The following is a 26,354-nucleotide window of genomic DNA, read 5'->3' on the forward strand; positions in this document are numbered from 1 at the left end:
TTTGAGCAAAGTTGTGACTGTCCCCTGAAGGCAACAGCAGGTAATTTATTGTGAATATATAACCAGGAAATGGAGTTTGCTGGTTGTGCAGCTTCAAGCGATGCATAAAATATCAGATATTATGATTTCAGGAAACGCACAAATCAGTCACCAGATTCACTTTCACATATCTATGGCCACCTGTGGGTGCTGCTGACAAAAGACTTATTTCAGTGTCTCTTTATTGAATCATCTTTAATCATCAGAGACTTAAAGCTGCACTAACCAATATTTTTATCTCTAATGTAGCATCTTTCTGCTTGTTATTTTGTGGTTTTGACCCAAAGCTTTACTGCATTGTTTGATTTTCTTTGCTCTTATGAACTGTTTCCAGCAGCAACGAGCATCATTTTTATGGTTTTATGTTCTTGCCCTGTTGCACTCTATTACAAACAGACAAAATTAACCCAACCTAACACTATGTAAATGAAAAAAAGTTAATGTGTGTTCCTTTTTTTCAGCTTCTAGCCACCGTCTTGTCCCAATCTGCCAAAGCTAAGGAGCACCTAATGGAGCAATCCAAGTCTGTGGATCAACCTCCAGGTAGGATGGATGGGTGACCAGAAAAGAAAGAAAGAGAGCTTTCTTCACTCCCTCTTATTGTGTGTGTGTTTTTTTTTTTTTTACTTATCCAACTACAAGCATTATAGATATATTGTAATTCTTAATGACATGAATCAAAATGCAAGCAGTACCTGTAGGAAACTGGTGAGAGGAAGAGGAGGCAAAGCTTTCTAATAAAGAGAAAAGGAGCAAAACCGTGGGAGCAAGAGAGTTGGATTAGTTCTAATCCACAGGTCTCCTTAGAAAATGTCATCATTTACTTTCACACACAAACAGATCTTGGCTTGTTTGGTAGACAGATGGCCAAGGCAGGGGATGTAGGAGGGAGTGTAGAAGGGTGTGATTGGTTAAAAAAAGGTTCGCTGTATATTGGAAACTAGGAGTGTTATCAAAGCATTGAAAGAGACTGACCACAGATCAGTTAAAGGAGGAGGGTAGAGGTCAGATAGCAAGCGATAAGCTCTTCTGTCGATCGATCCAAGTATACAGAGATAGAGCGACAGCTTCTAACTGGCCAGTGATAATTCTCCTGACAGGCTCTGCCAGCTCCTCTCGGACATCGAGCCAATCGGGCTGTCCACTCCATGAAGCGCCGCCTTATGACGCCACAGCAACCAGGAAGGGGGAGGGTCCAGGCGAGGGGAAGGTAGGACAGTCCCAAATCCCTACAGATTCAGTCTTTCATACAAACACATAGAGGCAGTCACCACTATCAGCACCTAACTGCAGGATGATAAGAACGTAGCTCCTCAGTCAAAATAACCACAACACTCACGCTCACACTTGTACACACGCAAACACACGCCAAGATGTCCCAACGGTTTCTCTCGCAGCTGGCTTCGTCCGTGCTGCGAGTTTTCGGATGCAGCCACGATACGGTGAGTGTATGAGTGGATTCTGTATGAACATGAATGAGGAATCGTGTGTGTGTGTGTGTGTGTGTGTGTGTGTGTGTGTGTGTGTGTGTGTGTGTGTGTGTGTGTGTGTGTGAGGGAAAATCCTGTACTTCTGTTATCGTTTTCCTGCTGTCCATTGTTATTCACTCCTTTTAGTTGCAGCTTCTCTTCTTCCATTGCTGCATTTTTGTTATTTTGCTGGAAAAACATCTGATAGTGCACCTGAGGGAAGGACAACTCTAGTTAGATTCTGGTGTGTGTGTGTGTGTGTGTGTGTGCTGGCAGGAGCCCAGCAGCGTGCTTAACGTGGGTGGACTTAGCACTAGAAGTGTGAAATCTGAGCTTGCACCATGTGCAATAAACCGTCATTTACTGTACAGTGTATGCGTGTATGTTTGCCTGTGTGTTTGAGTTCATGTGTCAATTGTTTCAGGTAAAAAAAACAAAAAAAAAAAAACAGTGAGCATATTTAAATAGCAGGTGGTCATGGTGGTAGTGTGCATCACTTGCCTGCAGTATATGTGTGCACACACTGTCATGTAAGCCATGTTCTGATGGCCATCTGTTAGCTAGAGTCTTGATTCCTCAGCACCCAGCTTCACAGTACTTCCCTCGACAGGGTCACGGGGAAGAACGACGGGAAGAACGCCAGTGGTTTTTGAGGGACATTGAGGAAGAAGGAGACTAATGGGGAAATGATGAGAAGGGGACGGGACAAAGAGAGAACGAGGCAGGAAGAGTGGGGAATAAAACAAGAGGGACAAGAGGAATGTGGGAGTTTAAAGAAAAGCTGTGTGTGAGTGGGAAGAAGTCAAGCAGTGGTTTTACAGTTATACCAAGTGCTCTTTCTTCTGCTGTCACCCATTTAAAGCAGGACATTGTAGCAAACTATTACTATTTTAACCACCATTGCTGGTCAGGACTGGGTCATAGTAAAGGTCACCAAGTGTCTTCATTTATGCGGAACAGCACAGCATTTTTATCCCTTTCCCTTGGCCACACGTTCAATCACACTTCATGGGGGGGGGCTGAGGGGAAAGAGGAGATTATGACAGAGAGAGGACACGGGATTCCCAGGAGTCAGGGTAGCGTGAATGGACCGAATGTTTCAGGAGCTTTTAAATGCTGCTCATTTCTCACTTTTAATGAGGATTCCCGGTTGCATAACACCTGTCAATCATATAGATGTCAATCATAGTCAGACCATAGATGAAACATGAATCCACAGAACTTTAAATGTGTTGTTTGTATTGTAGAAAGCTCAACTTTTTTTTAAATTAATCTAATCAATTAGAAAATTGGGGTAGATGTATGAAAATATTTAGAAAGGGGAAGTGTGTGAAAGCATGTGTGCATGCTGTCACACCAAAGAGCAGCATTTTCTGGCCTTGCCTCTTTAGGAGCAAACAGTATACAATCTGCTTTGTCTTTGCTTTCCAGCTGTAACATACAGATTAGCCTGTTGCTGCTGATCTGACGTTCCTTCTGTAGCGTCTAAGATTCTGTAGGCTGGGCCTTTCCCCTTCCTAACCTTAGCCTGGTTTTTACTGCAGGACCAAGGCAGGCTGACCACGTCTAATTCACTGACTTCCAGTAGCCAGCCAGATTATAATACCACAAAATCATTGTAATCATCCATAAATGTGTAAGACTTTGTTTTTGACCTTCCTGAAGACAGCAGGACAGACTTGGTAAAAAGTTCAAATGTAGCCCCTCTTTGGCCCTGCTGAGAAAAAAAATGGCTGTAGAAGAAGCAGACATGGAGCCAGTGACCGCATGCCCCCTGTTTTCTCTCCCGTAGAGCTCAGAGGCCGTTGTCCAATGGCTGAGCGACTTTCAGCTGCAGGTCTACGCTCCAAACTTCCTGGGTGCTGGGTATGACTTGCCCACCATTAGCCGAATGACCCCGGAGGTAAGGCAACTAAACCCTGACCCCGACTCCCAGAGAGGTCGCAGGCACCTCCAAGGACCACAATGGAAACAAGTCTGCACGACTTTGATTTGTGTTGTCCTTGATGTTTTTTTTAGTATGCATGTATATCATTTCTTTTATAAAAAAAATTGCAAGTGAGCACAAATAAACCACTCAACCGACCAACCAACCTTTTCCTGCCTCCTGCCACACCTGTCCTGGTTTCACTTTTTCTCCTACCTTGACCACATATTGCCTTCTCTCTCTGACTTCAGAAAAGATCTAAATGTCACCGCTGCACTGGGACTCTCTTAGGTGACCTCGAGTCTGAATCCAGCTTCTTAAAAAGATGACAAATGGTTTAAAGTGCACAAAAGCATCCCTTCACATGACCGGCTATTGCCAGTAGTTTCATTTCTATTGTACTGAAATAGGTGCAGTATTGATCTTCTCATCTAATTCAGAGAAAGAAGACAAAAAAGTGTAATTCCCAAAGTGTCAAACCACTCTGTTTTAACTTTTCCATTACCCACATGTAGCGCTCCCCGTAAATAGAAATATTAATAGGGGTAGGGCTTTTGGGTTCTTATGCTATATTCACTATGTTTTAACCCTGATTAAGTCAGTGTCAATTTAAGCCTTGGATTTAGGTTACACAGTACCAATAAAACCTTTCGAAACACACTTTTTAAAACTCACCTTTAAGAGTTTCTGTCTCTCCAAGAGTTTTAATCAAAAAACCTGTAAACACACTTTTCAGATGAAATGGTTTCTATTTATCTATAAGCTATAAACAAACACACGGCACTCAAGTTTTAAGAAACAATATGAACAGATTTACTTAAAACTATTAGTTTTGATCAAAAGATAGAAAAAACAAATACAATTACATTAAACGGTCTTCAACATTTAACTGACTCGAACCCCTTTGTATAAAGTCACAACCAATATCATATGTGGGCCCACATACACACACACACACACCTAAAGCCGGCAAACTCAAAATTACTTAAAACCAAATAAAACGTTGCAGGCCTGGTTCGTGGCTAGTGTACGTGGAGGCCCAAAACACAATGGCCGTTTCACTCGTTAATGAGCCAAAATAAATGGGTGGTACCTTAGTATTTTGGTTGCTGGTCTGTAATCCAACAGTCAGGTAATTGCTCTGAAGCAGATCCTTCTCACCTCACCGGCACAGCAGAGTCCACCGTCTCCTCGCTCACCTCGCTTCCAGAACAGGTACAGATGAGGCTCTGTCAATCCTCGAGCAGGGTATTTACTCCGTCCCCGGTCTGAAAACAGTCTTTCCCCTCTCGCACAGTTCAACTGGGTTAGTCCAACTATACGCAAACAGTCTGTACACTTGTAGTGTGCTGACTCACTGCTATCAAGCTCGTTAGCTTAGCCGTAGCACACGCGCTAACGCTCGGGCTAACATTAGCATACGGGCCACAGTCATACACAGTCTTTGACAGAAGAATTGGCCATCCCTCTCGTCCTCGCAACAGGAAGAACTTGTGCTCTAACGACAGATTGTCGAGCAGACAGTCCCACAAGAAACACAAGAATCCCCGCTTCTGTGTACTTAGCCTTAAAACTCGCTTCCGTCCTGTTCCGACACACTCGTTCTTCGCTCCTCTCCTTCTCTCTCCCTCTCTTACTCTTGACACTCCCTCTGCCCTCTCTTACTCACGCATTAACCCCATAAATGCTGGTTCAAACAGTTCTTTGTCACACTTCACATTTTTAAAAGATAACCAAACAAACAAATCACAGTATTAAATGTATTTAAACCTTTCATTACATAAATAACAGTTTTTAACTGAAACATTTATATATTAACTGGATTTGAACAATCGCTTTTAAACTAAACCAAACACATTTTCTAACCGGGTTACACCCTCCCCCATCTAAATGGTTTTGATGTCCTCATCAAACAAAATGTACTCAACTTTTAAAATAAGCTCGAGGTAAAGGGTGCATTAGCTACATTCAATTAGCTCTGGCCAATCTTAATGATAACACCTCTATGCACAATGGTGATCGGCTTGTCTTTTGACATACCAGGCTCATCATAAGTTAATCTGATGACTGGTTTCACTGTTCTTTTTGGACGAGCTACAGGTTTGCTAACCATTTCTGGGCTAGAAATTTGAGCTTCACTGTGGCAAGGGTTATCAGACTCTGGATCTCTTTCTTCCTCAGGAACTGAATCTTGATCGCCATCTTCATCCATGCTGTGGGTTTCCTCCTCCCAGCTGTCATCCTGGATGGGGTCTGATGGTCTCGCAGTTTCTCTTTCCTTTTGCAGGATTTCTTTCAGGAGAGTACTGTAATGTTTCTCAGGACCATAATACTCCACATCTGAAGAGGAATCTTCACTCTCCTGCAACTTTTGAAGAATTTCCTGAGCTTCAGGCGAGGCTTTCTTTGATCTCCTGTGTGTCTTAGGTCTTGTCGTTGTTTGGACATGGGAAACGTCCTCAGTCTCTCCCATCGGCATTCTCACCCGTTGTCCAATCGGCAAGAGATGATCACGATGTAGGGTCTTGACTGGTCCTCCTCCATCTTCAGGTTTCACTTTATACACTGGTAGGTTGGGCATCTTCCCCATCACTACATATGGTATAGGACTCCATCGACTCTCCAGCTTATGTTTCCCCTTCAATCCTAAATTTCTCAGCAACACACGGTCACCGATATCCAGTGTCTGGAATCCCACTCCTTTATCACACAGCCTTTTGTTCCTTTCATGTGTCTTATAGGCAGCTTCAGAGGCAAGCTTGTAAGCACTCTGCAAGTCATCTTTTAACTTAGCCACGTAGCGTGAATGGCCACCCTCGGCTTTGCCATCGGGAGAGGTTCCAAAGCACAAGTCTACAGGAAGTCTTGCTTCTCTGCCGAACATTAAAAAATAGGGCGAGTAGCCTGTGGCATCACACTTGGTACTATTGTAAGCGTGAACCAAGTACCCAATGTGTTTGCTCCACTGCCGTTTCTTCTCAGAGCCCAGGGTTCCCAGCATGGATAGAAGAGTTCTGTTGAATCTCTCGGGCTGCGGGTCTCCCTGAGGGTGATACGGTGTGGTCCGTGATTTCCGAATTCCCATCATGTTCAAGAGCTCTTTGATTAACTGACTCTCAAAATCTCTTCCCTGATCGGAATGTATTCTTGCTGGTAGGCCATAATGTATGAAGTATTTGTCCACTAGGATCTTCGCCACTGTCTGTGCTTTTTGATTCCTACTTGGAAAAGCTTGAGCATAGCGTGTAAAGTGGTCAGTCACTACTAATACATTGCTTATGCCTGCGGAATCTGGTTCCAAGGACAGGAAGTCAATGCATACCAGGTCCATTGGTCCACTGCTCGTGATATGATGTAATGGTGCTGCTCGATGACTTGGGGTCTTTCGAGTGATGCACTCTCCGCAGTTCTTTATGTACTGTTCAACATCATGTGCTAGTTTAGGCCAGAAAAACCTGGTCCTCAGCAGGTCTGTAGTTCTGTCTATACCAAGGTGTCCAAGATCATCATGAGTGGCCTTCAGCACAACTCCTCTGAACTCCCTTGGTAAAACGAGTTGAGTGAGTTCTTCTCCAGAAGATCGTTTACTTAATCGGTGGAGTAACCCATCTTTCATCATCAGTTTCCCCATCTCTTTTTTGAAAAAAGACCGTTCTGGACTGGAGTCATTCTCCTTAGACCATTTGCCACCTTTTACTGCTTGGATGACAGATCTCATGACTTCATCCTCTTCCTGAGCTTTTATCAGCTCCTGCTTTGACATTTGTCCTAGTGATTGCAACTCCAGGTGCATTGGGAAAGCGTATATGTCTGGAACACAATCAGGAGAGGCTCCCAACTGGTCCACATATCTTGTCGGATTGCTGGTAGTCCCATGGATGCAGATTCGTTTGCAGATGGACTTCACACCAGTCTGAGGTATGGTCTCCCAATCCTCAGCACTCTCATCAGGCATGTTCCTTGAGAGCAGATCGGCATCTATGTTGTGTCTGCCTGGTCGGTACTGTACCTCAAAGTCATAGGTGGATAAGGCAGAGAGCCATCTGTGCCCTACCGCACTGAGCTTTGCTGTTGAGAGTATGTACGTGAGGGGGTTGTTGTCTGTACGTACCGTGAACTTGGCCCCATACAAATAATCATGGAATTTATCCACGACAGCCCACTTAAGGGACAGAAACTCCAACTGGTGAATGGGGTAGTTCTTCTCTGATGACGTAAGCTTCCTACTGGCGAAAGCCACAGGCCTCAGACCCTCTCTGTGCTCCTGATAGAGAACTGCTCCAAGCCCTTTTAAGCTGGCATCTACGTGCAAGATGTACGGCTTGTTGGGATCTGCAAAAGCCAAGACCGGTGCATGAGTGAGGCAGAAAATAATCTTGTGGAATGCCTCTGTGCAAGACTGATCCCACCTGTCGCCAAATGGCTCAGACGTCTTAAGGTAAGTCTTGGTATGAGCTTTGTCTTGCTTCTTGCCCATCTGGGTTGGGGCATAGCCTTTGGTTAGGTCTGACAACGGCCTGACGATGGCTGCGTAGTTGGCTATGAATCGTCGGTAATAGCCACAGAACCCTAAGAAAGATTGGAGAGCTTTCAGGTGAGTAGGCTGTGGCCAGTTTGTAACTGCTTCTATTTTGGCTGGGTCAGGCGATACACCATCAGCCGATACAATGTGTCCAAGGTATTTTACCTTTGGCTGGCAGAACTGGCATTTGTCGACTGAGATCTTCAGTCCAACTTCTGCCAGACGATCCAGAACTTTCAGGAGTCTCTCCTCATGCTCTTCCAACGTTCTGCCAAATACAATCAGGTCATCAAGGTAGACGAGGACCTCAAGCAGATTCATGTCACCCACCGCCTTCTCCATCAAACGTTGGAAGGTGGCTGGGGCTCCGGTTATCCCTTGTGGCATCCGCTCAAACTGGAAGAACCCCAGTGGGCAGATGAATGCCGTCTTTTCCTTGTCTTCCTCAGCCATTGCTATTTGGTAATAGCCACTCCTTAGATCAAGTACAGAGAACCATTTGCTCCCGTTCATTGAGTCCAGCACATCATCTATGCAAGGTGTTGTGTACTGATCGGGGATGGTTCGGCTGTTCAACAACCGGTAGTCGATACACATCCGTATGGCTCCATTCTTTTTGCGAACAATCACGATCGGAGATGCGTAAGGGCTACGGGACTCTTTTATGATGCCAGCACGCAGCAGTTCTCGGAGGTGCTTTCTCACATCTTCTATGTCAGCTGGAGCTAGGCGACGTGAGCGCTCCCTGAACGGCCGTGGATCTGACATCCGGATCGTGTGCTCTACTCCCTTTGCTAGTCCAACATCAAGCTCATTTAGAGAGAACACCTGGGACCTTGTCGATAACTTTTGCCGGAGTCTCTCCTTCCACTCCTCCGACACAGGTGAGTCTCCGAAGTTGATCAGATCAGCGTCAAACTCTGTGGCAGCTGACTTGGAAGGAGTGAGAGAAGTGACTTCATCTGTCAGATACATATGTCCAATGACGGTTCCCACGGGTAGGACGGTCTCAGTCAAGGACTCATTCCGAACCCAGATCCTAAAATGGTTAATGTTCACTTCCTCGCTAGGCACTACCATAGGCTGAAGTAGTACACCGCCTGGGAGTGGCGCTTCAGGAGAGGCGTCAACCATCAGGATTTCATGGTCGATGTGGTGCTTGTACTCGACTTTGCAGACTGCTCTGCAGTCTCCACCAGGGGGCAGAGTCAGTGGGCCAGGGCCTTGCCATGTCACACAGCCAACATCATCCTCCACTTCAAGGGCTGTCGCCATACCAGGAAGTATTAGCTCTGTGTCTTTACAAGATACTTGTATGCCCAATGTCTGGGTGATGTCAATGCCATTGTCCCTGCATTGCTGCACAAGACGTCTGATGTGACTGGCATTGGTCCCCACAATAACAGGAGTCTGATCTGCAGTTCGAGGCTGGGGGCAAATAAGAGCAAGAACTGTAACAGTCTGGTTGGCTCCAGAAATTTTTGCTGGATATTCGAAATCAACCACCACATACCCACGGTAAGGATAGCTGAGTGTTGATTCACTTAGCCCCCACAGGGCTAGACCAGATACTGGGTGAATTGGGACATCAGACAGGTGAGTTTGATACCAAGACTCAAAGATGATGGTGACTTGAGAGCCACTATCTAGCAAGGCATCACAGGAATTTCCATTTACTTTTACAGGCACTATACTGGGTGGGCCAATCAGACCTTCAGGAATGTCCACCTGCTGTAGTGTGGTAACAGCACTTTTCTTTGCCCCACAGTTAACTTCACTAATGGGGATGTCGCCTTTCCCTTTTGTCACCTTTAAAGCATGGATTAGCTTTTTGATGACCTTGGCCTGATTTTCAGGGTTTCGACACTTTGTAGCAAAATGTCCATTTTCTCCACAGCGATAGCAGAAATTATCCTCTGACCTTTTCGACTGTGTTTTCTGAGCATGTGTAGCAGGTCCAGAAATCTCCATGGCTGAAACTAAAGCAGGATGTTCTGACTTCTTGTTGTTAGCTTTCTGTTTCAATCGTCTCACTTGTTTTTTTAAGGCATTCAGCTCCGCATTGGGCCTGTTCTCTGGACCAAAAGATGTACTTACAGGTGTAGCCTCTGTGTACTCATCTTTGACATGAACTGGTTTGGTTGCTACTGATGCAAACATTGACTTAAGTTCTTTGATTTCAGCCTTTAATTTCTGAATCTCAGTTTGCTTTGTGTCCACTTCAAGATTAGCCTGTACTTGGTGTACTGAGGTGCTGAGCTTCTTTCTGGATGCTTCGTACTCCTCTTCAGTGCGAATCTCAGTCAGAAGCTGCAGAAAGTTTGGTGGTGCTTTTTTCCTTTCTCTCAATCGCAGCTGGATCAGCATTAAGTCTGAGGCAATAGCACCCCTTAGCAGTTGCTCAAGTCTTGCTTTATCCATGTCGCTAGCAGGGAGGCCTCCTTTTTGAATCACCTTAGCTAGTAGCCGCTCTAAACGTTTGAGGAAATCTGATAATTTCTCTCCTTGTTGCTGTTGCATCAATCGGAAGGCAAAATAGAGATCATCCCCAGACTCCGCACTTCCAAACGCACTTTCAAGGGCATCCAAACACTCTTTTGGGGTGGCATCGGGGTTGGCATGCCGCACTGCTTTTATGATTTCTAGCGCGGGCCCTTTTAGGCTTCCCATCAGCCTGCGTCTTTTCTCCCTGTCAGAGCACTCGGACTCCTCCACCATAATCCATGCTTGCTCTAGCCAATGGTCAAACGGTTCCTCACCTGGCGGGGTTGGCAGAGCTCCTGAGAACATGCGTAGTCGGCAATAGCTCCCACCATCAGCTGGTTTTGTGGTCTTCTCCAACAAATCACCAACAACACGAAGGATAGATTCAGTGGAGCTTGTGGGCGGGGATGCACTAGGGAATAAGGATTTTAGGTCCTCCATTGTTTTTCCTTCAGCCTGCAGCAAGCCCTTTAGTTTACTATTAAACGTATCAGCAGCTGCCTCCACTTCTCTTATGATGATAATAGGCCATGCCTCTCCACCATCACTAGGGACCACTTCAGGAGGAACACTCCCTTCCTTAATAGTCTCTCTACTCTCGCACAAGACCATCCGACAATTTAGTCTAGCACAAAAGTTCCTCCCACGGACACGCACCCGTCCAAGTGACTTGATAGTTTGAAGGGTTTCTTCAATGACACTGATCTCCACTTCTTCTGGGACGAAGGTCATCAGCGCATGAGTCTCATCGACACCCTCACCACGGCACCAGCTCTTTAGCTCTGACACTAATTCAGTTTTATCCATTTTATAAATATCTGTAAGTGAGCTTTGCAATTTAGCTTAGACTTAGTTTAGCTGAGAAATCCAAGACTTATCCCAGCGGTGCCTCCATTTTATGTAGCGCTCCCCGTAAATAGAAATATTAATAGGGGTAGGGCTTTTGGGTTCTTATGCTATATTCACTATGTTTTAACCCTGATTAAGTCAGTGTCAATTTAAGCCTTGGATTTAGGTTACACAGTACCAATAAAACCTTTCGAAACACACTTTTTAAAACTCACCTTTAAGAGTTTCTGTCTCTCCAAGAGTTTTAATCAAAAAACCTGTAAACACACTTTTCAGATGAAATGGTTTCTATTTATCTATAAGCTATAAACAAACACACGGCACTCAAGTTTTAAGAAACAATATGAACAGATTTACTTAAAACTATTAGTTTTGATCAAAAGATAGAAAAAACAAATACAATTACATTAAACGGTCTTCAACATTTAACTGACTCGAACCCCTTTGTATAAAGTCACAACCAATATCATATGTGGGCCCACATACACACACACACACACCTAAAGCCGGCAAACTCAAAATTACTTAAAACCAAATAAAACGTTGCAGGCCTGGTTCGTGGCTAGTGTACGTGGAGGCCCAAAACACAATGGCCGTTTCACTCGTTAATGAGCCAAAATAAATGGGTGGTACCTTAGTATTTTGGTTGCTGGTCTGTAATCCAACAGTCAGGTAATTGCTCTGAAGCAGATCCTTCTCACCTCACCGGCACAGCAGAGTCCACCGTCTCCTCGCTCACCTCGCTTCCAGAACAGGTACAGATGAGGCTCTGTCAATCCTCGAGCAGGGTATTTACTCCGTCCCCGGTCTGAAAACAGTCTTTCCCCTCTCGCACAGTTCAACTGGGTTAGTCCAACTATACGCAAACAGTCTGTACACTTGTAGTGTGCTGACTCACTGCTATCAAGCTCGTTAGCTTAGCCGTAGCACACGCGCTAACGCTCGGGCTAACATTAGCATACGGGCCACAGTCATACACAGTCTTTGACAGAAGAATTGGCCATCCCTCTCGTCCTCGCAACAGGAAGAACTTGTGCTCTAACGACAGATTGTCGAGCAGACAGTCCCACAAGAAACACAAGAATCCCCGCTTCTGTGTACTTAGCCTTAAAACTCGCTTCCGTCCTGTTCCGACACACTCGTTCTTCGCTCCTCTCCTTCTCTCTCCCTCTCTTACTCTTGACACTCCCTCTGCCCTCTCTTACTCACGCATTAACCCCATAAATGCTGGTTCAAACAGTTCTTTGTCACACTTCACATTTTTAAAAGATAACCAAACAAACAAATCACAGTATTAAATGTATTTAAACCTTTCATTACATAAATAACAGTTTTTAACTGAAACATTTATATATTAACTGGATTTGAACAATCGCTTTTAAACTAAACCAAACACATTTTCTAACCGGGTTACACACAGTTAATATGTTAATATATGACATAATATGTATAATATAAGCAACATCAAATTAGCACCTAGAGGATATACTGAATTGTACAGTTACATACAAAAAAACAATAACACAATTGTTATGTTTCTCTGGACTGCACACGCAGTTGAGTCTCGTGGCTCTCACCAGCCCCACAGTATAAAACTTTACCATCGGCTAAAGTCTGGCATTTAGCTCCAGAAGAAAGGTCAGAAAATGGCCATGAAGATAATGAGATATGAGTCATATTGCTGTTTGTACGCCTATGTTAGCAAAATGTTACCCATAGAAAATAACCAGTGGAAGAAAATGGGTGGATGGAATCTGATAGCTGTTTCTGTGCACTGTGGCTTTTGGTACCACCTAGTGGTCACTTAGTGCAACTTGTGGTTCACAAGAAATCTGTATTTCAAACTTCAGGTGTGGACATTTAGAAGTTTCCATTTACCTGGGAGGAAAGATCAAATTAAGAATGCCATTATGTTACAGTGTGGGGGGTGTAGGATTTGATGTTTTCATGTTTATGTAATTTAAATTCTGTCTGATTTCCTGAAATCAAAAAGTCTTCAGCAAGGGACCTGCTGAATCAATAAAAATGAAAAATAAGCTCTGCTTTCAGTGTTAGACTTAAGATCTAAAAACGTCCACAAACACAAAAATACTCCTTTAATGCAACATATATCTTTTTTTACATATTTGCGGTTTCCATTTTGAGCTGCTTGTTGAACCCAGAGCAACTAAACACATTCAGAAACTGACTCAGTGAACTTCTGCTCGACCTTGTGACCCTCCCCTCACCTTCAACGCTGCTAGAGCGTTCATGAATTATTTGTTGATGCACACTGTATGCATGCTGAAGGGATTCAGAACTGTGATGGTTTAAAGGGCTTTTGCAGAGATGTGTCATAGAGTCGAGGCCTCTTCTGCTGGGTTGTGTTGCAAAATGAGTTATGCAGCCAAGTGTGTGTGGTGGGTATAAATGTTCATGTATTGTGTAAAAGTGTGTTCTTAGGTGTCCATAACTACCAATGAATTACACTGAAGTAAAATGTAGCACTGTTTTCGTGCAGTTCAACACTGTGATATTCTCTCCTGTTTATATCAAAGTGTGTTCGTGTTTAGTTGCCAGATTCAGGCACTTTCTTTATTTTAGGCGCTGCTTTCACTGCAGACATTTGCTTTTGTTTGCCTTGCTTTTCTTCTGGGTTTGAGACATCCGCATCTGCGCTCTTCTCCCTTTAGCTGACAGAAGCCTTCATCAGATATCACACCATCTCTTGTGTTGCAAATTTTCTTGTGTGTGTGTGTGTGTGTGTGTGTGTGTGTGTGTGTGTGTGTGTGTGTGTGTGTGTGTGTGAGAAAGAGAGAGAGAGAATGTTGAAGAGATACTGTAGAGTGAGAGAGAGAAAATGCTGGGCTCTTGGGTTGGTTTTCTTGCACTTTGTGGAATAAAAATGTCTTAACATATCACTACAGTATCTCACTTGTGTGTGTGTGTGTGTGTGTGTGTGTGTGTGTGTGTGTGTGTGTGTGTGTGTGTGTGTGTGTGTGTGTGTGTGTAGGATCTGACCGCGATTGGAATAACTAAACCAGGTCACAGAAAGAAGATTTCATCAGAGATTAACAAGCTAAGTGTAACAGAGTGGCTGCCTGACCATAAACCTGTGAGTAAAACAAGCGCGCACACACACACACACACACACACACACACACTTGTTAAACCAGCCTGTATACCAAAACTACGATTGGTTGATCATGAAAATGCCAAAAGTATCCTATTGGCTAATATTCTGACCTAGCAAAGGCAATCTACGAGCATTAGCGCTTGCCCTGTACTGCTTGGACTCATTAGCACTCATTTTTCTGGCATTCCTACAGGCTAGCCTAGGAGAGTGGCTGTCCTCTATTGGTCTAAGCCAGTACCACCAGGTGTTAGTGCAGAACGGTTACGAGAACATCGACTTCATCACGGACATCACCTGGGAAGACCTGCAGGAAATAGGCATCACCAAACTGGGTAAGACAAACAAACAATGCATACACACCAGTGTATTTTTTTTTTTTTTTGCCATAAAACAGTAGTAAAGCTACAGCATACCCTACTACTTATAAAAGTCTGCATGTGGCGGTCTCACTATCTGCTTGCAGGTTTATAAAGCTACTCCATTATTAGAATGTGGCCGACATTTGAGGATAACTTTATGTATGCAAAGTGCACATAACACACATGAATGAGTTCAAAATAATCAGTAAGGTCAAGAATAAAACAAGCATCAGTGAAGTGATTAAAACGGAGTATATAGTATACGTATATAAACAGTGCTCAAGAGATGTCTGCCATATTGGATGTGATACAACCACTGATTCCAAGGGAAAAATGTGTATTACCTGACTGGCTGATAGATGATTCTTAGTGGTCGTTAATGGTCGCAACGAGGGTGCTGCACCAAAAACCTCCTTGTGATTGCTTTGGCTGTTAGCAGATGACCGCAGTTGCATGCACTTTGTGTGGGAGACGCCAACTTGAATGCAGTCACTCACTCAGGTAGAAAATCCTGATAAAGTGTAATGCAAACTGGAAACTGAAAACATTCACCTCCAGAATAAAAGTTGTGCAACTTTACTTTGAAAGTAAACGGTCTCACTTTCTAGTTTGTGCCACTTTTTTACAGTTTAACTACTGCTAAATGTAAAGCAGCTCGTGGTTCTGTAGCATCCCTAAAACTCACAGAAAGGTATTTTACTTCTCTCAAAACCTGCAAAAACCTAACAATTGAGCTTTATTTACTGTCTTTAAAAAAACAAACTGTTATTATGAAATTTACATTTTTGGGCTAGAACTCTGAAATGTCACATGAGCACCCACTATAACACCAGACATCCAAAGAGCAGGAGTTCTTGATTATATTAGAAGATCTCTGGCCACACTTCAATATCCAATAAAACATTTACTAGCTAACCTGGTTAGTGTTAGCATGTGTAACTGTAGAGTTTTCAGATAAGCTAGCTTCTGTAGCCACACAACCCTCTCTGTTTCTTTGTTAGGTCCGGTTTTCTTGTTCAGAAGTCAAGGAAAGATCTAGTGTACGCTGGTGACCAAAATAATATTCAGTATTTGACTTCTTATTACCTTTTTTTAAGCTGAGCTGTAATTCCAATCTGTTGATGTTGTAGGTCACCAGAAAAAGCTAATGTTGGCAGTCAAGCGGCTGGCTGAAATGCAGCGCAGTTCAGATGGGCGGGGCTCCCTCAGAAAGAAGCCCCCGCCAATCACGCAACAGCAGGAAGTCATGTCAATGGATAGTCCGCCCCCAGATGGTGAGATCATTTAGTAAAATCAGATCCTGTGCAGTTCGCCTGCACAGGCTCCAGTGTGATATTGCTTTCTGTAACAGCATTTTTTATTTAACACTATCAAGCAACAACAGATTATGAATTATTTATTTGACTGGACTGATGTAGCATGTTGCCACATGTTAGCTGCCAAGCAAAGCATAAAAAATTTTTACTGTCCTGTAGGTCTACCTTGAGATGCATTTATCTGTACATGTCATTTTATTGGGAAACCAGTGAAATAAAAGCCATTTTAGAGTTGCTTTGGCGGTAGAGTGTGATTCCGATAAGGTAACAGTTGGTCAGGGAATCTGCTGCTCCGTTTTTCCCTGTTTTCCAGTAACATTTACGTCATCTCATTTCGAATCCCCCATCAGACCTTTTCTTCATGTCAGTGGCTTTCAGGCTGTGGTTGATTTAGCTGTCTTGCACATCTGGTAACATCTGTGACAGCTGGCTTATTCTATAGATAGATCCTAGAAATATCAGAAGGTGCTTTTTATTTGTCTGGATGGATTCATAGAACTGCATAAAGACTGTATTCAGTTCAATAAGGAGAGATCATTAGGAGGAATTGAACATGATTTATTGATATACAGAATTCAAATAAGGTATTTGACAATTAGACTCCGATGGCCCATCATGGGGATAGGAATTAGGGCAGGACCCACGAAAGTCTAGACTCTGGAGGCTGATTGGCTTGAAGAAGACAGGCAGAAAGATGATTGGACAAGAGCAATGATGTCACCTTTGTGTTTGACATCATGGGAAAGTGGAAGTTATGTGAAGAATAGACTAGCAGCCGAACACCCAGGAAAGCAGATGAGCTTCATTATTGAACTTACGCATAAACCTTAATGAAAGTTGAATAAGATTCTCTAGTTTAAAACTTAACCAAGTCTGAAAGCAGTTCCAAGCCCATGCTGTTTCTTGTTAAGCTAAATTTTACTCCTCTCTGATTTGCGGTTGGCTGGGGTTAGGTTGACGGAGTCTCAAATGAAGTTACTTGGTTGGAAATAACTTGTATAACAGATGATTGTAATGAAACATTTCATCTCCAAGTTTTATTTGCCGAATAAGACTTTTGTGACTTAATAAGATAAGCTTTCATCTTCGTTTGAATTCTTTCTCTCGCTTCAGAGGTCATGTCTCCAAAGATGAGCACTTTCCAGGACAGCGAGCTGAGCACCGAGCTACAGAGTGCAATGACCCAGCCGGGTCAGGAGATCAAAGCTCAGCGAACGCGCAGTCTCAGCAAAGATCATGATGAGGTGATTACAGGGGGAGGAGGAGGTGGTGGTGGGCCACCTAAGAAGGAGGCCCGGACTATGAGACAGCAGAGCAGCCAGGGAAGCACCTCCTCTCACAGAGGCAGCGTATCTTCACAAGGCAAACATCGTCACTCCCATTCCCACTCACAGCCTGCGCCTCCCTACACACCCCCCCACACCCCTACCAAGACCAGGACCTCGTCCTCTTCTTCCACGTCCTCTGTCCAGAGTACATCTTCCCCACAGGCCAAGCCCAAACCATCCCCCCAGTTCATCCAGGGAGAACGACCTCAGTCGCCACGTTCACATCCCCCTCAGTCTCCAACCCATCGTGGAGCCCCGTGTCAGCTTCAGCCCCAGCAACAGCAACCTCAAGTCCAGCCACAGCACCAGGCACACCCACACCCTCAACATCACCCCCAGATGCAAGTGATGGAGGTTAGGGAGAGCCAGCAAACACAGGTCCCAGTCCTCTGTCTCCCACCAGAGCAAGTGTTAGCAGAGGAAGAAGGAGAAGAGAACTCAGCTCTCCAGAACAAACGCGCTCACACCCTCAACCGATACGCCGTTTCAGATAGTGAGTGTGATGAGAGGGCAGGAGGAAGAGGAGGAGGTGGAGGAGAAGGAGGAACAGAGGTAGTAAGTCAGGGCTCAACCGTTGTGAGAGGGGAAGGAGGTAAATACGCCACAGTGACCCATCGCGTCAGCCGTAGCCACTCTGTACGCAATCAGGAAAAGGGCGCCAACCGGAACCAGACCCAGTCATTTGCTCTGCGTCAAAAGAAAAAAGGCCCACCCCCACCGCCACCCAAACGCTCTAGCTCTGCCATCTCCACCTCCAACTCCAACCTGACAGATGCCAACACACAGCAGAATACGCTCACCACCACTGGGGGGCTGCTGGATGTGCCTTACTACCAACAACGGCGGGCCAGCGACCTAGGGGTGTCTGTGGAGACAACTGCTGTGGAGACGAGCAGCGTGGGCAGTGTGAGGAGCATTGCTGCCATGTTAGAGATGTCTTCTATCGGGGGTGGAGCCAAAGGCATGGCATTACAGAAGAACTTTCTGCAGGTAATGTATATAGAGCTTCATCTCTGTAACATAACACGCAAAAAATAAAATGATTCATGCTATAATTAAGTTAAATATGGTTGTTTATTCACCAGGTGGGGAAAACACGTGATGCCATTGGTCTGGATGGTGAGGTGGTGAACCGGAGACGGACCATCAGTGGCCCCGTCAGTGAGCTTGTGGCGGCTGCGAGGCGTGACCAGCCGACTCCTTTGACCTTCCCCTCTCCTTCCACCCAGCCTGAATCCTCCCCCCCTCCCGTTAATTCCTCCTCACCCCAACCTCCATCCTCACCCCACCCCAGCTCAGGAGGAAGTGGCAGCTCTTCAGAGAATCTGCCATTTGCAGAGGAGGGAAGCCTGACCATCCGCCGCCAAGGTCGAGGAGAAGGAGAAGGACAGGTAGCTATCTATATATATGTTCATCTATCTATCTATCTATCTATCTATCTATCTATCTATCTATCTATCTATCTATCTATCTATCTATCTATCTATCTATCTATCTATCTATCTATCTTTCTATCTATCTATCTATCTATCTATATTGCTTTTGCATTATCTTTGTAATGTAACGTGCTAAAGTTAATGTGCTCTAAATGTATTGTAAATCCATAGTCAAGCTTCTGTGTTCTGTAAGCTTTATTTGTCTTATCCATTTATCTTTGTCAATGTTTTTGACTGTGCAAAAATTACCCCTTATCATGAATGTATGAATTTTCCGTTAGTGTGTATTTTGTGTATGTCTGCAGGGTGACGGCGAGGGTCACCAGGGAGATGGCAGTTACACTCAAGAGGACATCTCGAGGGTTGAAGCTACAGCGACCTTAAAACGACGACCCCGCAGTTCCAAACCCCACACCAACGGCTCCGACTTCACCCTCCAAGAGTCGTCCACCGTCAAGCGACGGCCCAAGAGCCGCGACAAAGAGCCCGAGGGCTATGCAGACCTGACTACGGCAAATGGAGAGTCCGTGAACACTGGGCAGCCCAACACTACGCAGCCAGTCCCCTACCAGAACGGCACAGCCACCGTGAAACGCCGCCCGGTGTCTGACGCTGGTGTGATGGAGCAACCGCAGCCTCAACCTCAACCTCAACCCCAACCTCAACCTCAACATCAACCTCAAATACAACCACAAGTGACTGCTGCTCCTCGCAGGGACAGTTTGGACCAAGGAGCCCCAGTGGCAAATGAAGGAGGTCCAGTGAGGAAACCAAAGCCTCCAGTCTCTCCAAAACCTGTTGTGGCACAGATAAAGAGACAGGGAGGACCTCAGACGCCCCCGCAGGCTGTATCCAACAAGAGAGTACCCCTGCCAGGTCCAGGGACGCCTGGAAGTCCAGGTAACCAGTGTTTTTGTGTTTTAAATTGTTTCCAAATGCCCATGTGTAAAGGTGAAACAAAAAGCCTGTTGTTATGAAAAATCAAGATGAAAATGAATTGTACAAAATGTATAGTTATGAGCAAGGAGTCTTTCAAGCTACCCTTTCAGAGTCAAACCTTGCCAAAACAATGGAACTTCTCTTTAAGGCTTTCCTTAAATTATAATCTTATAGGAAAGAGAAAAAAAAAGCAGAAAATCTAATTGTCTCTCACACACCAATATCTGATAGGTATGAGTGGAGGAGGTTTCAAATAAATATCAGCTGGATAATGTTATAGGCCAGACTTAGATATTGATTCCACAATAAAATACGCTTTGGCCTCTGCGAGCTGCTTTGCTTGTCAGTGATCCAGTCTTGCTGTTTGCTCTCTCTGTAGTGGAAGGAAAGAAGATCCCTCCACCAGTTTCGCCCAAACCAGCGCCACCACCCACAGCGCCCAAACCAGCCAAGCTCATCCACTCCATCACTGGCCCCCCATCACCGACCCCAACCTCTGCCCCAGCCAAGCAGCACTCTGCAGTGGCTCGACAGACCAGCTCACCACCCTCCTTCCCCCTGTCCAACACTCCCAGCCCACCAAACGCCAAACCGACGAGCCCTTCTTCCCAGAGCCCCCACACCCCACCGACACCCACCACGCCACAGACACCCCAGACACCCCAGACTCCCGCCACTCCCAGCCCGACCCCGCCTCCTGTCAAACCCCCACGATCGTCCATCGGTGGGGTGTCGGTGGACAGTGGGATGTCGGGGGGCGGGGTCACGGTGCCGGCTACTACAACAGCTGACTTTGGCGTGGATTCATTGGTGCACCAGAAGTTGGAGGAGACGAGCGCTTCACTGGCTGCTGCTCTGCAGGCCGTGGAGGATAAAATACTACGACAGGAAGAGTAAGGGCCATAGACACACACACTTAAATATGTAGAAATGTGAAGTAAGATCAATGAACTGTACAGCACAGGAAATGCCAAATAGGCAAAACAAGTCACAGTCTGAGGAAAGCCAGGAAGCAGTCAGTATAGGTTGCTGTTTTTTGCATGTCACGAGACAATTCTAGCCATCTTTGTAAGGAAAATCCAAACATTTAAGGCATTTGCAGGCAGTCACATTCAAAACATATTTGGCAGGTGATTAAAGGAACCATCTGCGTCACATGAAATACAACAGTAGGTGAAATCTTATTGCAAAGGAGCTTCTCATGGGACATAGAATGGTCCAAGTCAACTTTTGGTTCAGTTATTGGCACATAGCTTTAATCCTTGCAAGACTTCCTCATGAGATAATGCTGTACCATACAGTGGAAATGTAGCTATACTTGTGATAACAGTAGTACTAGCTCTATACTGAAATACAGTACTCTCTTTTTATTTCCATATCTTTTCATGGATCATAGTTGGAGAGAAGATCTCAGCCTCTTTCCAGTGTTTTTCTGTTAACCCTCTGAGTTCTGAGTCATCAGTGGTAATGGTCTTAACCCTAACTATAACCATAGGCCATCAGAATATGTAGTTTTTGAAAATATTTACAGCTTATCCAGAGATAGCATTTTAAATCACTTTGGAGTGATGAAGTTGTTTTTTGTAGGCCAGCCTGCCAGTTATCATCAGTCTAGTTTCCTGCCAGTAAAGGAGACCCAGGCTTGTCAGTTGTCACAGGTTTATGATATTTACATATTTTATTGAGCGTCATAATCCTCAGAAATTCTCCCCACTTTTAATATTCTTTAACTCTCTGAGGTCCAAGAATTTTGAAGGTTAGTTTGAAGCTCTGATTACTGTAAACTGCAAATGTGCAGAGCAAAAAACCGCAAGCTTGTCAAGGTGGGGCTAGTATTGCTATCACTACTGGCCCACACTTTAAATGATAGTCTGTGGTATTTACTATTAAATTTTAATAAACTTGTGGTTCTCTCTCTGTGTGTGTGTGTGTGTGTGTGTGTGTGTGTGTGTGTGTGTGTGTGTGTGTGTGTGCATGCATGCGTGCGTCCAGCTCTGTGGCTGAGCAGAAGACCACAGTTAGCATCCTTGATGACATCGGCAGCATGTTTGACGACCTTGCTGACCAGCTTGACGCCATGTTGGAGTAACCACAGAAACCAGCCGGCGCGTCTCCTTAGCAACGCTGCATCAAATGCGACTCAGATGGCACAATGGGCAACATGCCTCTCTATCTCGCACCTTCTCCTCATCCTTCTCTCTCTGCTGCGCTCATCCCCTCCACACCTCCCTGTCATCCGTCCATTGCTCTGTGGCTGCTCCATTTCCCTCCTCTTCCTCTCATCCCCCGATGATGATGGAGCAGCACCGCAGGCCCAGACAGACGTGGCGAGAGAGAGAGCAAGAAAGAGGAATAGACCAAGAGACTAAAAGAGAATTGGGGGGGGGGGGGCCAAAAACAACTGATGAAGGAGAGGAAATAGAAATAAACTAAATAACCCCCCCCCCACAGACACACACACACACACACACACACACACACAAGGAGAGATGAAGAAATGCAACAAAATGGAGGAGACTGCAGTCAAAATGTGAGTCTTTAAAGAACTCCACTCGAAGCAAGCAAATAAACAAAACTAATACAGATTGAAAAACCAACTGTGTAATGAACCATAGTATGGTATGTGTACATTATAAGCATGGAGAGTTTATATCTACTGAAAAAGTCCTGCATTAGCACAGTAATATATAATATACCGATAAATATGAATCTTTGGCTCTTTGGTTTGATGTCTTGGTTCTGTGTGGAATGGTGACCTCTGGTGTTGTGATGATGTAAATGACTTGGTGGAAAAACATTTTTTATCTGTGACCAAAACGAGACTATTCAGCTCCTGAGGGGTGTGTGTGTGTGTGTGCATTTGTGTGTGTGTGTGTGTGTGTGAGTGTGTGTGTGTGCACGAAAGAGAGAAGGAGAGCAATAGGGACAGGGTGGTAGATGGCTGTATGAGTATTTCAGGATCAAATTCCATTTCCTGTCCTGGCTGCATCTGCCACATCCTCATCATCACCCTGACACACGCACACACACACACACACACACACACACACACACACACACACACACACACACACACACACACAGGAGAAGCACAATGACACCATGCAGCCAGATTGCATACAGACACACACATACACAAGAGAGCATGCACAATAAATAAAATAAAACTAAAAAAGAGAGAAGAGTGGAGGGAGAAAACTGCAGTGAGGGCAGAGCAGGTTGTGTTTGGGACCAAGTAGGTAAAGTTCTGGGAACATTTTGGAAAGGATTTAAGGGTGACGATAACCGTGTGAGGTCTAAGCCATCATTGGTGAACCCCAACTCGAACCCTAAGTGAACAGAATGTCTTTTTTTTAATTAATTAAATTGTTCTCCAAGGTTTGGGCAACCAGGGAACAAATAAAATAATCATTCTGACACACACCAAAACTGTTCCCCAAGAGGTCTGTTTTGCCTTTCTCCACAACATACGGTTAGGGTAACATTAGGGTTTCTGTATATGATGACTTAGACGTCAGAGGGTTAAAGGGGTTTAGGATGCAGGCTTTTAGTGAGGTAGGGTAAGGTAGGGTAAAGGCAGTAGAGCTGGGCGAGGGAATTAAAGTTTAGACTGGTTTTAGTTGCTCCTAACTACTTTGCACAGTGCGGCATGAGCACCACAGTCAGAACTGAATGTCTAGAGAGACAGAGCTTAGCCAGTAACACACGAAAACAAAAAAACATGCTGACTAAACAGGTATTGTAACAAATTCCAGGTTTCCCAAAATGTTTGATTGTCAACTTTGAGTATAGAGTGCTACAGAGCACCAATCTGGCACCATTTCTGGACCTGTAGGATCTATTTGGAGTCCCCATGTGTTATATTCCTACAACACTGAGTCAAAGTAGATTCTATAGATGTGTTTTGCAACACATATAAACACAAATAAAACTAAAAACAGGTATCTGAAAAGGGATCTCATTATATCATTTCCCCATTTTTCTTCATCAATCCTTGATGGGGAGTCCAAAGTCAAATTCTGACACAAATTGCTCCTTTTGATTCAGATTTTGGTCACTGCAGGATAAGCACTGTTGTTTTGAAGTAGGGTTTGGCCTTTTAAGCAAAAATACTATTTGATTTTCACTGGTAAGTATTTCCCTCTCAAACTGCTCTCAAATGACTCTGCACAGTTGCTGCAAACTTGAGACATGTTGCCTTTACCACATAGTTCACAGCGTTCCTCAGTTTTATTATTTAAGGAGTTCCATACAAGACTTTTTGACAGCTTATAGTCATCCATTCAATCAAACTGAATTCAAAGTATTAAAAAATCATGCCCATTCATATTTTAACCCTCTGAGGTCTGAGTCATCATCAGTGACAACGCCAACCCCATCGCTAAAATTCAAAATTTGTCACTGAATTCATGTGAAACCCATTCCCAGTGTCTGGGTTTCACATGAAAAATGAAGAATAGTAATTTTTTCCCCATCTGAGGAGCCCTTCGCTGACCCTGTGATGGCCTTACATTGTGTGCTATCTGAATATGTTGTTCTTTTAGTTGTTCTCCCAGGGCTTAGGGGACAAAAAGTTACCAAAACATGTGGGTTTGGGGTTGCCACCAGTGATGACATAGACATCAGATGGTTAAACTAGTTCCTTGCAGACTGCACTGGGTCTAGCACTTGGCCGTAGTATGAAGGGAGAGCTCCATTTTAACAAGAGAACCAGAACCAGTGTCAACGAGGAGCAGCCATCTGCCTCATGTGGTTGGGGTGTGAGGTCTACCCTCAGCAGCCATCAAGGACCCCTTAGGACAAACGCCCCCACAGCATGATGCTGCTGCCACCATGCTTCGTGCTGTGGATTGTGATTACTGATTGTGTCATTTAGTATGCCGCCCAAAAAAAGCTCAGTGTTTTACTCTCCCAGACCACAGAAGCTTCTTCCAGCCGTCTTTTTCCCCTCTCTGGTCTGAATTCTACTTCACGCCTTCGCACTCAGTCTGAACCTGTCAGGGTTGCAGCTGTGCTGATCTCCCGAGGACCTTCATCCTTGTGTCCATCGGCTCGTTTCACAGCAGACACGCCACAGCTTGGAAAGCAAAAGTGTAACTGGAATTACTTATTGGTACATTTGAATAGTAAAGAGTCGTTCAGATATGATTGACAATCAATTACACCAAAGTGTTCTCAGTCAAACTAGAAATTCTCCTATTAAAGCCTCTTTTTCTGTTGATCAAACCTATATATAGAATCTACTTTGATTCAGTGTGTCAAATAGTAAATATATTTATGTGCTCCAAACACGGCATTTAATTTTTTGTTTGTCCCGGACGTAGCTAAAGATGAGTCGGCAGCCTGCCTTGACTCAATGAATGTACACTGAATTCCCCAATAATCAGACTTAAACTGGTCACATGAGGATATTATTGGATCCTGTCAATAAACTCGGCATCAGCGGTCTCAAGGTCCTCCTTCACTGAGATAACACACTCACTTCCACTGACAACCCTTCTATTCCTCTTGTCCCACACACTCCCAACCACCCACCCTGTGTTGCCATGACAATCTACATCATCACCATTGTAAACGGCATCACCATGGTTACTGCGCAGTGCGTTGACACCATGTACATGGGATGAAAATATAAAAAAGTATTAGAATGGAGCAGGCGGCGGCAGAGGTCTGTGAAGCCTGGTGGTTTGTTTCGAGTGCAACGTTAAGCTCCTCAAACCGGAAGCTGGTGCGATAATCCGAGATTCATTTGCACCTCTGCCCGTTAAGGAAATCAAGGTTTCACAGTATGTTAGCAGCCGCACTGCTTATGTAAATGAATAAGAACTCAGAGAATAGTCATGGTATTTAAATTCGCATAGAGATTATATATATATGGATATTTGAAAAAAAAAATATAAGAAGAAGTGTATTTATGAGTGTGTTTCATCCTGAAGACTATTTTTCAAAGTAAACAGATCTAATCTGAGTGTTGAATCAGTTTGCTTCTCCATGCTTAAGTGGTCTGAGCTGATGAACCATTGTAGGATAACATGTTGGGATATTTCCAGGAAGTGTTCTTTTTTATTATTATTATTATTATTATTATTATTTTGTATTGTTTTTTCTGCGCCTACATGTGTACATGTGTCCCGGTGTGGCGATGTGTATAGTATACGCAATTCTTGTTGTTTAGTTTTATTATCTTTTGTATAGTTTTAAATGTCTTTTTTCTTTGAAACATGTGCCTTGCTTTGTGATTTTGGTCTGACTTCAATACAGTAGATGGGTATGTACAATATAAGGGCATCACTCTCTTTTCCAGTTTGCTATCTTTCTTGATATATTGGTATGAAAATTATGCTGCCCCGCCCAACACCACTGAGTTGTGATATTTAACCCATAAGTTCATCTGACTAAAAAGAACCTCTGGGTACAATAAATCAGTGTTCAGTTGGCTTGGATGACAGAACCAACTTTGATCAAATATCTACACTTTAGCCACTTCCCAATGCCTCCATAAAACATGTGCTTTGGGTCTTCGATGTTAGCTGCTGCTTTCAAGTTCTACATTATCACACTGTTTAAGAAA

The 26,354-nt window shown here is 44.3% G+C and overlaps 1 protein-coding gene across 1 annotated transcript in view; it reads left to right on the plus strand.

Annotated features, from left to right (window-relative positions):
* The window catches only part of caskin1 (CASK interacting protein 1), a 122,257-nt gene extending 100,117 nt beyond the window's left edge, over positions 1-22,140 (plus strand). The window contains exons 14-24 of the mRNA XM_030734956.1: positions 501-582; positions 1,140-1,249; positions 3,301-3,411; positions 14,283-14,384; positions 14,599-14,737; positions 15,895-16,038; positions 17,194-18,398; positions 18,494-18,799; positions 19,126-19,744; positions 20,163-20,676; positions 21,776-22,140. Of these exons, the coding sequence (XP_030590816.1) occupies positions 501-582; positions 1,140-1,249; positions 3,301-3,411; positions 14,283-14,384; positions 14,599-14,737; positions 15,895-16,038; positions 17,194-18,398; positions 18,494-18,799; positions 19,126-19,744; positions 20,163-20,676; positions 21,776-21,872 (3,429 nt within the window). The 3' untranslated portion in view covers positions 21,873-22,140. The remainder of the gene's footprint in view (positions 1-500; positions 583-1,139; positions 1,250-3,300; positions 3,412-14,282; positions 14,385-14,598; positions 14,738-15,894; positions 16,039-17,193; positions 18,399-18,493; positions 18,800-19,125; positions 19,745-20,162; positions 20,677-21,775) is intronic.
* The last annotated feature ends 4,214 nt before the right edge of the window (positions 22,141-26,354 follow it).

The sequence above is a fragment of the Archocentrus centrarchus genome, chromosome 8 (genome assembly GCF_007364275.1).
Source record: "Archocentrus centrarchus isolate MPI-CPG fArcCen1 chromosome 8, fArcCen1, whole genome shotgun sequence".
NCBI lineage: Eukaryota > Metazoa > Chordata > Actinopteri > Cichliformes > Cichlidae > Archocentrus > Archocentrus centrarchus.